Below are 12,904 nucleotides of genomic sequence, written 5' to 3' on the forward strand. Positions count from 1 at the left end.
CCATTAATTATTGAAACTACGGATACCCAGCTCCACTAATTTGTGGGCCTGTTTGCGAGAGCACCAGCTCCAAGAATACGCTGTTAACATCAGTTGTGGTGTTCAAGTAATTGACATGGCATGGCATAAAGGTACAACAATCTTACAGGGTCAGGAACATTAGGGTCGGCACCAGCTTCCAGTAACAACTTCAAGCATGCAGTTGAGCCTTTCATCTCAGCAGCAACAACTAAAGGGGCTAGAATACCGTCATTGACATCCGCACCAGCCTGCAAACAAAATACTATTACAAATCAGTTCATACAGGAACTCTCTATGGGCTGTTTGGTTCATTGCCTATTAGAAACGGCGTTTTCTAGTGTAAAACCTTAGTGTAGCGCGGCCACAAAAAAATGTCTCAAAGGTAGCTCAAATAATAAACCATCGAAGAAGGCCAAACCTACATTAGTGTCGAAAAATGTAGCATTGAACCAAATTTGGCTTAAGTAGTTCTAATTTTCTAAGGCCTAACACAACGAAAATGAAGACTGCAAGCACAATACCTCAACCAGGAGCTTGACACATTTCACTGAGGGAGCAGTTATAGCAACAAGAAGAGGGGTGTCAATACCAGGTATTTTCTTGTTACACTGGCAAAAAACAGATAACACACGATTTACTATACTGAAGTAAGATGTAGGAAAGAGCATTCAAATAGAAGGAAGAATGCATTTGTTGTCCTGTGGCCTACTGTAAAAGAAGAAGGGGGGAAATCAATAGCATTGCAAAAGCAAACATGTAGTGTATCGACAAGAGTTTCTGGAATAATATATTGAGCATTAATGCCTTAGTGGCCATTTTTAGCAATTAGACCCTTTTTTTAGTTCAGTCCCATGTATCGATTCAAAGGAGTAGACGTACAACAATAACAGCCCACCCGTTTAATCTTTTATTCTCAAGCAAGCTGGGTAGGCTAGAGCCAAGAGATGAACCCACCAAGGGGCACCAAAAGGAGTAAACGTATATGAAAGAAAAATATATTTCATCATGATTTACTAGAGGGAATACAAATTCAGAAAGTTGCAGTGGAGCCTATATTGAAGAAGCAAGTAGGATGGAGCTGCAAGAAGATATGGCGTACAGGGTATGCATGGAGCTAGATTTATTTTGTGAAGTCAAGAAACCATAGATGGCCAGAGCTCTTTGAGAATGCTGCCTTACTAGTAGAACTTAAAGAAAAGTTAACAGAGTGCGCTTAGTCACTGCTACAAAGGCGTGATTTTGAATAATTGCTAAAAGTTGTATAATTTAGCTAATTGCGCTCAGACTTCACAACTGTTGAAGAAAAGCAGTCAAGCGGACTCAACACAACTGCCAAGTAAATGAAACATGAAACAATGCAGCTAGCCAAAATTAGGAGGAAATAGTATGTTGTAAAACCTACATCCGCGTTGTTCTCCAACAAAATTTGCATAATTTCATCATGCCCTTCAATGGCAGCGGCATACAGTGGTGTCCCATCAACACATACTGGGTCAACAGAGACTCCCTTTGCAAGCAAGAGTTCCACCATTTTACGGTCTCCTAAGTAAAGCAAAAAAGATGAAAAGAGAATACAATAGGAAATTACTACAAAGTAGAACTGATTGTGTGATGGGGAAAATTCAATATGATCAAGATCCACACCAACTAAAACTGCATGCACTGGAATAGTTACAATTACAAAACAGACAAGGGGGCAGAAAAAATGGGCAACTTTTAAATCCTAATGAAATCACCCAGGACAAGTAAATGGCACTAATGTTCTTCTACTCGCATAGAATCAAAATTATGAAAAAATTGTCAAACAACTTCTTCTTCTACATCTTTCCAGCACACATAGACATCATAATGGAACAGTATTGTTAGGCACTGGAAGAAAAATGCCATGTGCTGTGCTGGCAGAGAAGTACCTGCTGTAGCAGCATGGTGAAGTGGGGCAAACCCTTCGTCGTCAGCCTTGCCTGGATCTGCCCCATGATCAAGAAGATAACTGGCTGTATCCATGATTCCACGAAGCAATGCCACAAGCAGAGGCGTTCGACCTATAAAAATGAAGACGTTTCCTATCAGAGCATGTTGGAACGTACAAAGTTGCATAAATATTCAGTAATGATAACTGGCAACCGTTCCCCAGGAACCAATCCCCAGCAAATGCCCTCACGGCCAAAAGATCCAGATGGCACGGATGGCAGTTTCTGAAGAAATTTGCCTTGAAACAAACGAACTTCCATGGACTAACACTTAAAATGCCACGCCCGCAACACTAAAAATGCCATCTGGGTCGTTCGCAAATGCCATCTCTGGCAACGAACGTTCCCCAGCTATTCGGGTCCTAAATTTTTCATAACATAGCACTTGTTTTCTAGCATTACAGTTGTAAACTGCTGGTCTAGGAAGTTTTCTATAGCCCGATTCTGAACGCAAGCCACATACAGTTTATTTCGACACATATTCCGTACACACAAGTCAACATACAGTTTAGAGGCAAATTAAGAGGCAGCAGAGGCACGCACCTGCGTCATCGACGGCGTCCACATCGACCCCTAGCCCCTCGACCAGGTACCTGCACACCCGTAGCCTCCCCTTCCCGGCGGCGAAGTGCAGCGCCCCGAGACCTTCTTCCTTGGCCGCATCCACCACCTCCCTGTGGCGGCCCCTGCCCTTATCCAGATCTCTCACCAGCCCTGCGACGCGACGAACGGGAGAGTCAGTGCCTCCCCGATTCAAACGCCGGCCGACCAAAGCCCGCCCGGAATCGAAGCCCTCGTACTCTTGAAGAGGCGGAGGTCGCCGCGGCGAGCCGCGTGGAGGAGCGGATGCGATCCGTCGGCGGCCGGAGGGGTCGGGCTAGGGTTTGGAGGGGCGGCGCGGCGCTTAGCTGAGGTGGCCGCGGGGTGACGCCGCGCCATGGCGACCGGTGGTGTCGAGGTGGTGGGATTTTGGAGGGGAGAGAGAGAGGCAGCAGGCCGGAGGCGGAGCGGCGTGTCAATCGGCGGTGGAAATGCTGCGCGTACGCCTTGGGTGTACACAGAGCGTGGGCTGAAGTGGCCAAACACGTTGTAAGCGCATCTGCAACAACAAATCACAGGTTTTGTCCGCGGACATGTCCGCTCCTCTTCCTTAATTTGTAAGATGGCAATGGTTATGATAATTTCCGTGTGAGGCGTTCCCGAATCTATTTTCATAAGATACGGTATAAAAGTATTTGGCTACTGACGACAATCCGATCCGAATTTGAGTCTGACTAATAGGATAACCTGACTTCTAAATTTTGAATCCGAATTATTATCCGCATGGTGCCAATGTCATAAAACCCTTTTAAGCCATTCATTATCACCAAGATTATACTTCACAAGCATATGCAACTTCAAACTACGTAATTGTTAATGAGTCATAAATTGTCGTGTCGACGACAACCTTGATGTGATAATATTCATTGTATCCACCCAACTCCTCTGGTATCTTTTTCGTTATATGTCACAACCACCATGTGTATCGAGATTCTGGAAGAAAAAAAATCCACACTATTCGGAATTGCTTTTGCTTGGTCAGTTATGATATCTTTTCATTGACGATTTGACATACATGTAAGCCATGCTTGAAATAACCAAAGAAATGTACCAGAATGTTCATGTGATGATAAAGCACATCCTAGCAACACTGATTGGCCATGATGATTGAGTTTGACAAAACAAACAAAAGACATATCATATTTGTTCATCAATTATGTTGTGTCAAAAGTAATGACATCATGAAAAGAGTCATACACTGCTCTACTTCTTGCATCAAGCCAAAAAGTTTGGAGTGTTGGATTGCATTTTGACAAAACAGTCACAAACCGCTTCATCATGGCCAATCAGTGTTGCTAGGATGTGCTTTATCAAGTTTTAACCTTCTTGTTTTCTCTAGAAAATTGCAACAATTTTTCTCACCACAAGTTAGGTTTGCATGACTATCCGATGCCACAACAAAGGAATTGAAATTCGTGTTTAGTCATATTCTGGCGATCATTCAGCTCAAGCCTTCGCTTGGCATGTAAATCCAACTCTTTGTTGTATATGAACCGAGATTTATGTGAACTTCGTGTGTGATTATGATCCAAAATGACCATCAAAATATAAAGTTTCCCATCAGGACCATGAGTAATGTTAATTTTAGCTTCTTTTTTTTTAGAATATGTTAATTTTATCTTTACATCATATCTCATCAATTGGATTTGGGCCTCAACATATGGTCTTGCCATAACAAGAGTGGGAAAGAGTAAGGTACTTCCATTGTCCATCTTTGTCATGGTTTGAGCTTCTTCTCGTCACAGCAAAGTCTTTTGCCTATTTGATGTACGTACTCTTGCACCTCATTCTCAGTATCAAAGATCAACCCCAATTCAGGATCTCTAAGTAGCGCATCTGGTTGAGCTTCATTATGCTCAAGTTCAAGTTCCACGTTGCTTTCCTTTAGGTGATTGATGTTGTCTTCATCGCTTGATATATATACACGTCACTTGATTCTTGAACACCAACCGTTCCATCATCCATGCCTATAAAACATGAATTTTTTAACCATTCTTGTTCGAAGGCAAAACTAAACAGGTTTACCTAAATGTTGGCATGGTAACCATGAACTCGTGACCTTCATGTTGAATTTAAAGAGATGATCAAGCTAGTAACTGTACTACAGACGCAAAAGTTGCAAAGGGCATTGATCTAATCAAGAAAAGGTAAAAGTTAGATGAAATATGCAAAAGTTGAACAAGAACAGCGGTAGCACCAGTTACAACCAACTCAAGATCACATTAATTACACACTAGAGTCATGGCTTCACAGAAACCAAAACACCAACTGTGGCATACTTGGACTTGATCAAGAAAAGCTAGAAGAATGATGCAAAACAAAAAAAGAACCTCGTCGCCCTTTGGAAAAACTGACCTGCCTTCTGGCTTTTCCTTGCGTAGCAAATGGTTGTGCATTATCTTCTTCTTCTTTTGCTCATTCAGCGCGGGCTGGCAGCCATGTCAACTCATTTCCTAGTTAGCCCGTAAATATTCCGCAACTCCTCGGTAGGTGTAACATTATTTGTTTAAATACTGTTCTCTTGGAGACGCATGGTTTGTCTGTTCTCAACTCACGAATTATTGATTGGTTTAAATTCTGTTCTCTTGAAGGCGCATGGTTTGTTTGTTCTCAACATACTACAACTATACCAACTCATGAATTATTGGTTTAAATTCTGTTCTCTGGGAGACGCATGGTTTGTTTGTTCTCAACATACAACTCCGGCATAGTTGTATGTTGAGAACATCTGGGTGGGCAGGCAAATCATCACCGACGGGACAAAGCCGGCCATCGACCAGCAGCAGTCACCGCCGTGAATGATCTCTTTACTCCCAACGATCTCAATCTAGCATTCTAGCTCCTCTCTTTTCTGGGAGAGTGAGGATTCAATAGCTCCTCTGAGGCTCTGACCAAGACCACTTCTTTTACTACATGAGTACCAAAGATATATTGCATTGTTTGCTTCTTCTCTTGCATTTCTCTTTTGGAGTTTGGTCCATGTATCTTCGGCTACTTAGCCACTGATGACTAGGTCGACGCATCTCTTGCTACTTTTCTTCACCAAAGTAAAAGAAAATAGGAAACAAAAGAGCCGAGGCAGCAGCTGGAAATGACAAAAGTGCCCTCCGTCGATCCCTAATGCTACTTCTTTCCTCATACTGGTTCACCAAGTTAACCAATGAAACAAGGCCGATTCAGGGAACTCCAGTTCCATACTGTTCAAGTGGTCTTTGTTGCGCCATGGGATATCTCCAAGGAATTCATAGCTTCCCTGCATGTTTAATTCCAACACCAACTGTATATCAGAATCATTAGGGTTTCGGCAAAATTTGGCTTAGGCTTTTCAATGCATGACTACATTGTCTAACAAATAAACGTATGCAGTGTATACATCTCCTTCGAGTATGCATGTAGATCAAGATCAGTAGTTGCGCAAATCGGCTGTAGATTCAGATATGACAGCTTATGGGTGAAACTGAAACGTACCGCAACGCAGCCTTGATCTCAGAGCTCTGCGGGTCCAACTTGGCTGCGTCCAGAAAAGCATCACGTGCACCCCCGTAGTCCTGATGATGATACAATGCAAGGTGTAAAACAATGGGTGACATGCGGCGGCATAATAAAGGAGTAACAAACTAGCAAGCCAGATAGATATATTCGATCACACCTTCAATAACATGAGCGCTGCGCCCTGCCGGTAGCAGGCCTTTGGCCAGCCAGGCCGCATTTCTCTGCACGCAAGGGCATCCTGCAAAGCATTGTGTCCATCACCCATGCGGAGCCAGCAAAGGCTCCTGTTCCAGAACAAGGTGGCATCATGAGGGTCATGCTCCATTGCCTGCATGCATCCAACAGGTTGAGACCAAACTTAGGACATGTCTGATCTGATTATATATAAAAAAACAATCACATCTTGCTTGCAACTCTGTGTACTTCACAAGGCAAGAAAGAAAACCTTGAATTTCTGATAATTATAATTAAAAATGCACTAGTCTGGACAATATAGTCAATTCAAGCTAATGTCCTTATAGCAGTAACTAAAGTACAAGAATAGGACGATGAGTGAGGACAATTGTCAAACAGGTTCAATTTATATGTACAAATAATCTCCACTCTTTCTCGCAAGAGATATCAGTCTCTTAAAGTCCAAACCCACAGCCCAGAAATCAACAACTGGGCAGTGAACAGGCTCAGTGCATGAGGTTGGCCACACAACGGTATTTGCTGCCTGCATGACCAGGAACCTAAGAGTGCGCTGCAACTTTCTCTCAAGTGCTTCTATGCAAAGGGTGTGTGGCAACAATTCCAGCTTGACGACCCTGTAATTTCCTCCATTGTGTTTTCCTCGCTCAGGATTCGCAAGTCGTGGAGGAGGATCCCGGAAAAAGGGAATCATGGTCAGGCAGACATCACAGTTTATGTCGTTTGGCATCTCTAGAAAAAGAGAAGCCGAAGGATCTTAGAGCAGAAAGTGATGAAAGCGGCTGCATTAGCTAGTTTCATCCACGAGGATATTTCGATCCTCAAGTCTGCTCATCCGAGCTAGGGTGATGGGTTGCTTAGTTTAACTTCCATGTGTGAGTCTTAGCGTTTTTCTCTGTTGTACAGTTGTACTGTGTTTTTCCCTCTTCTACAATGCAAAAGCACAGCTCCTGCCGTCCCCCATCAAAAAATGAAATCAACAACAGTTCTGCTGCTGTTTAAGGATACAGAAGTCCTTGTCAGGTCCTCATAATCAAACTTACATACGGCAATAAAATTATCTTCAATAAATTAAAGAGATATGTGTCTCAAAGCAAAGCGTGAGGCCAACTGTACATATCGGTCAGAAAGATGATCACTCTCTAAACGGAGCATGTATGACAAGAATAATATGAAACAATATCACGATCACCTAACATCTATTCAAGTAACTTCAGCTGATATATTCAAGACCGCACATTGAGAAATAAGGTATGATAGCATACCATACTATACATTGTTGCCGCAGTAGAATAATCATTTCTCTTGACAGACTTAACCCCAAGTGACTTCAGCTCTTCTATTCTTCTTAGATTTGAATAATCACCCTAAATGATCAAGAAAAACAAGTGAATCATGAAGACCCAAGAATGCCAGTATAAAGCAGTACATATACTATCTTAGTTTTTAAAAGCGATAGGTGCTTGGCTGGTGCGGCCGCTTATTGAAACAGAGCATAATATTGTGCCACAAAAAAGTAGCAGAACACTCATGTTTAATTACAGAAACATCTCGATCCGCAGTCTTGCTCCTGATAGTACAAGGAAATATTAATTTTGAGAACTCGTGATATCTCCCACCCACCCACACAAAAGCCCACACTATCAACATAGCAGTTGTTCTTTTTTACTGAATAAAGGTACACAGTTCTCCTGCTTATTTTAGAAACTTCTATAAATACTACCAAGATAGCACTTTTTACATAAACATAACCTCACAAGCCCTATCAGGCCATCACCCCCAACCAAAGAATCTTATAAAATATTATCATAGCATGTATAAAATTCTTGTTCATCAAATCAAAAGTGGCAAATAGAAACACGGCTAATTTATGTATGGTAATTCAAACTCGGAACCATGGATTCAAAGTTGATCCCACTGTTAAACTAGAAAATATATGAAATACACAGGATCTAATGCATACCTGTTTCATAGACACTGACTTTGCATGGTGTATTATTCCGTCGATGCTCCAATCATGCACAGTTGGAATACAAGAAGTTACAGGGAATAAGATCTCAACATCTTCCCTTGTACCGTTTAGTGCAGCGAGTTCTATTGGCAGCCTACCCGACTGTTGTACACAAAGTTCAACTTTAGAAAGGCACTTTCAGAAAGGCCAGGGGGAATGGAAACTAAGGTGGAAAAGTGTACTCCACTAGATCATTAGTAAGATACAAAGGGTTTAGATAATTATGAAAAAAATATGAGAACTAATTGGTAAAATGGTTGTAAAAAAACCATGTTTGTCCATTCAAAATCTGAACCCCTTCCTTTTGGCATATCCCCTCGTTCAGACTGCAAACTGACAGCCCTGATGCAACTTGAAACATGATTCCCAGTTGTCTTACAAATATTTCTTTGGCAATGACATTATGTGTTTAAACATAAGCAGCACTAGTACAGATAATCTTGTACAACTAACTCATACAAGATACGCAGGATTTCAAAATGACTTGGCGATGTATACAACATTATTGAAGAGTTACTAGAGATGTATTTTTATCATTTGATGATGGCCTCCCATTCCAATTACGTAACACAGCATGCTAAAAAATAGATAAACAGTCCTAAAAAGAAATGAAAAATGCCAGCAGCTCACTGGTTCTAGTGTTATTCAGAAAGGTAAATGTGTGTGCAATTGCTAGGATGTATTACGATCATGGAAATATTTCTAATACAATGGTTAGCGCACCTAAGTCTAACAAATGAAGAAAGCCAAAAGTCTCAATCGCATTTTTAATTAAGTCTAATTTCATAAGAAAACACATGACCCCTAGAACTATATTTGCATGCAGCATGTGACAGCACATACAGTCTAAATATAAGATTCTAGGATGTTGGATTGAGTGGAACAATTTTATTATAGCAAGAATCTTGGGACATGTTTGGAAGAGCTCCAACTCTTGGATAATATGTAGGCTAAAATAAGATGATTTAAGCCTAACAAACAAAATGCACACCCAAAACCCCCCAATTCGAGCTCAGTGAATTCATGGAACTATGGATACCCCGCTTCATGAATTATTGGACCTGTTTGGAAGAGCAACAGCTCCAAGAATTCACTTTTAAAATATGTGCCAGGCTTCCAATTTGCAGAATCTGGTAGATCTTAGATTGCGCTATCAAAACTCATAAAGTATCTGTGATGTAATGCAGGTCCCAATCATGACAACCTCTAAATAGTATTCTTATGTGTGTGAACAGCAGTACCTATGTTCAAGCAATTGGCATGCCGTGGCATAGAGGTAAAGAAATCTTACGGGGTCAGGAACATTAGGGTCAGCACCAGCTTCCAGTAAGCATTTCAAGCATGCAGTTAAGCCTTTATCTGCAGCAGCAGCTAAAGGGGGTACAAGACCGTCATTGACATCAGCACCAGCCTACCAAAAAGTATTATAAGAATCAGTTTCTAGAGGAACTCTATGAGCTCATTGCCGATTAGACACGACACTTTCTTGTGGAAATAATTACTGTAGCACATCCACAAAAATGTCTCAAAGGTAGATCACATAACAAACACCGTTAAAGAAGGCCAAACCTACTTTACTGTGCAAAAATGTACTCCCTCCGTTCACAAATATGAGATGTTTTGGACATTTCAATACGGAGTACATACGGACTGAAATGAGTGAACAAACACACTAAAATGTCTCTATATACATCCGAATCAGAAAAAGTTAGAACGTCTTTATAATAATGAACGGAAGGAGTAGCATTGAACAGAAATTTTCTCAAGTAATTCTGAGGCCTGACGCAATGAAAATGAGACTGCATTCATGATACCTCAATCAGGAGCTTGACACATTTCACTGAGGAAGCAGTTATAGCAGAAATAAGGGGGGTGTCAATACCAGGCAGTATCTTGTTATGCTGGTGAGGAACAAATAACACACGAGTTACTATATATATACTGAAGTAAAATGTAGGAAAGAACATAAAAATAAAATGGAGAATGATTTGTTGTCCTATGACCTTCTGTAATAAGAAAAATCTTTCAACGGCTTTGCAAAAGCAAACATGTATCAACAAGAGCTTCTGGAATAATATATTGAGCATTAATGCCTTAGTGGCCATGTGAAACAATTAGACCATTTTATCAATTCAGTCCCATGTGTCTCTTTGAAGAGAAGTACAACATAACAGCACACCCTTTTGTTCCCAGCCAAGCTGGGTAGGCTAGAGCCTAGGGATGAACCCACCAAGAGCCACCAGACAGAATAAGCGTATGTGAAAGAAAAACATACATCATCATGAATACTAGAGGGGATACAAATTCAGAAAGTTGCAATGCCCTTAAAATTGGCATTTGGAAAACATATAACTGCGTGTATAGTGGAGCCTATATTGAAGAAGCAGGTACGAACGGGATGTAAGCAACAGCCTATGGAGTACAGAGAAACCACTCTGGCCTATCGAGAATGCAGCCTCAGTAGAATTTAAACAAAAGTTAACAGGGTGCACTTAGTCACTGCTACAAAGGCATGATCTTTAATAATTGCTAGAAAAATGTATTAAGTTAGCTCATAATTGCCCTCGGACTTCAAAACTACTGAATAAAAGCAGTAAAGCCGACTCAACACAACCAGCAAAGCAAATGAAACATCCGCGTTGTTTCATCGGAACAATGCAGCTAGCCAAAATTACACCTCGGGAGGAAACAATGTGTTATTAAACCTACATCTGCGTTGTTCTCCAATAAAACTTGCATAGCTTCATCCTGCCCTCTGAAGGCAGCGATATGCAATGGTGTCCCACTGACAGATACTGAGTCAACAGAAGCTCCTTTTGTAAGCAAGAGTTCCACCATTTCACGGTCTCCTGAGTGAAGGAAAAAAAGATGAAAAGAGACTCCAACAGGTAAATGCTACAAAGTACAACTAATTGTGTGATGGGGGGATTTTATATGATCAAGACACACACCAAGTAAAACTACATTCCCAGGAATAGTTACAAACAGACAAGAGAGAAGAATATGAGAAAATGGGCAGCTTTTGAGACAAAAAGGAAATGGCACTGATATCCAAAGTATACAATAAAAACCATGAAAAATTTGTCAGACAAGTTCTAGCCAGGCAACAATAGAACACCCCCATGAAAAGAGGGTCACTCTATAAAAGTTTGTCTGTTGTCGACTTCACATCAATTTAACTATCAGTGTGAACATAACCCACTTTCCTTACATTAGCTCAGGGAAGGAAAATGGCTGTGAAATATCAGCAAGAAGCTGAGGCGCATAAATTTATTACACCATAAGTCAAATACCAGCAAGAAACTAGTAGATGGGTTGATGTAAGCTAGGTAGTTTTGGTTAATTAGCCGTTTATGTTTGTCATCATAAGCTAGGAATCCTATTCAAAAGAAAAGCGTAAGCTAGGAAATAAATCTGAACACTTTGCCCCTCTGAACGTAGATCTATTGCAAATACCATCTTCTACATACTCTCTTTCCAACACACATGGGAATCATATATATCGTAGTAGAACAATATTGCAATACAATACTATTGGAAGAAAAATGCCATGTGCTTGCGGAGAAGTACCCATTCCAGCGGCATGATGAAGCGGGGTGAAGCAGTCGCCGATAACTTTGTCAGGATTAGCCCCATGATCGAGAAGATAGCGGATAGTATCCAAGCTTCCACCAAACATTGCGCAAATCAGAGGTGTTACGGCTATCAGGTTAAGACGAGCGTCAGTGAAAAGAGATGTATACCGGGATCATCGATCCGAAGAAATGTATTCCTGGCTATCAGAGCATGCTTTGTGTTTCTACAGTAATTAAGAGCATGGAATGTATTGCTGGCCTAGGAATTTTTATATTACGAACGCACCTACCAAGAGGGGTGGAGTACGTTCTATCTAGAGACAAATTAAGAGGCAGAGGTACGTACATTCAGCGCCGTCGGCGTCCACATCGACCCTTATCTCCTCGACCAGGTACCTGCACACCGGCACGCTCCCAATTCTGGCGGCCATGTGCAGCGCCCCGAGGCCTTCCTCCCTGGTCGCATCCAGCACCTCCCTGGGATCCCGCCTGCTCTTCTCCAGCGCCCGCACCAGCCCTGCAACACGACGAACCCCGGGGGAAATCAGTACCTCCCTGGGATCCCAGACGGCAGCCCACCCCAAAGACGCACCCTTTAAGAGCGGGAGGTCGCCCTCGCTCGCCGCGTGGAGCAGATGCAGATTGAACTCGTCGACGGCCGTAGGGTCGGGGATAGGGAGGTTTGGAGGGGCGGCGGTGGAGCGAGGCGGCGCCATGGCGGCCGGCGGCGGCGATGTGCCTAGGGTTTTGAGGGGGGTGGCAGAGGGCGGAGGACGGCGGCGTGTCAGTCAAAGGTTGAAATGGAAATGTTGCGCGCACGCTTTGGGTGTACACGGGCGTGGACTGGACTTGCACTACCTCTGTTCTGGGTTTTTTTTTAAGAAAAAACTTGGTAGTACAAAGAATGGTTTTTTTTTCTTTTTTGAAAACTTACCGTCAAGGTAGTACCAAGAATATTAGAAATGAAAATTACATCCATGTCCGTATAACGACGATTTTTTTATAAAGGTTGAATTTTATTAGCTCAAAAAGAAACATCAAGA

General features: G+C 42.0%; 2 protein-coding genes across 3 annotated transcripts in view; both read right to left on the reverse strand.

The window, feature by feature from the left end:
- Positions 1–3,080, reverse strand: part of LOC123114399 (ankyrin repeat and protein kinase domain-containing protein 1) — an 11,219-nt gene extending 8,139 nt beyond the window's left edge. The window contains exons 1-6 of one of the 2 annotated variants that reach the window (XM_044535853.1): positions 2,792–3,080; positions 2,535–2,705; positions 1,932–2,063; positions 1,424–1,560; positions 543–629; positions 147–269 (exon numbers count right to left, since the gene is read on the reverse strand). In XM_044535853.1, the coding sequence (XP_044391788.1) occupies positions 147–269; positions 543–629; positions 1,424–1,560; positions 1,932–2,063; positions 2,535–2,705; positions 2,792–2,930 (789 nt within the window). In that variant the 5' untranslated portion in view covers positions 2,931–3,080. Of the gene's footprint in view, positions 1–146; positions 270–542; positions 630–1,423; positions 1,564–1,931; positions 2,064–2,534; positions 2,706–2,791 lie in introns of both variants that reach the window. The other variant, XM_044535852.1, reaches the window with a different exon arrangement.
- Positions 3,081–5,479: 2,399 nt separating this feature from the next.
- Positions 5,480–12,704, reverse strand: LOC123114400 (ankyrin-1). Its single transcript, XM_044535854.1, has 11 exons — positions 12,454–12,704; positions 12,208–12,378; positions 11,857–11,988; positions 10,996–11,135; positions 10,101–10,187; positions 9,578–9,697; positions 8,239–8,388; positions 7,541–7,642; positions 6,241–6,411; positions 6,060–6,139; positions 5,480–5,844 (listed from the first exon to the last, which is right to left on the reverse strand). The coding sequence occupies exons 1-11, from the start codon at positions 12,575–12,577 to the stop codon at positions 5,793–5,795; spliced, it is 1,329 nt and encodes a 442-aa protein (XP_044391789.1). The 5' UTR covers positions 12,578–12,704; the 3' UTR covers positions 5,480–5,792.
- Between the last annotated feature and the right edge of the window lie 200 nt (positions 12,705–12,904).

This window comes from Triticum aestivum, chromosome 5B (genome assembly GCF_018294505.1).
Source record: "Triticum aestivum cultivar Chinese Spring chromosome 5B, IWGSC CS RefSeq v2.1, whole genome shotgun sequence".
Taxonomy (NCBI): domain Eukaryota; kingdom Viridiplantae; phylum Streptophyta; class Magnoliopsida; order Poales; family Poaceae; genus Triticum; species Triticum aestivum.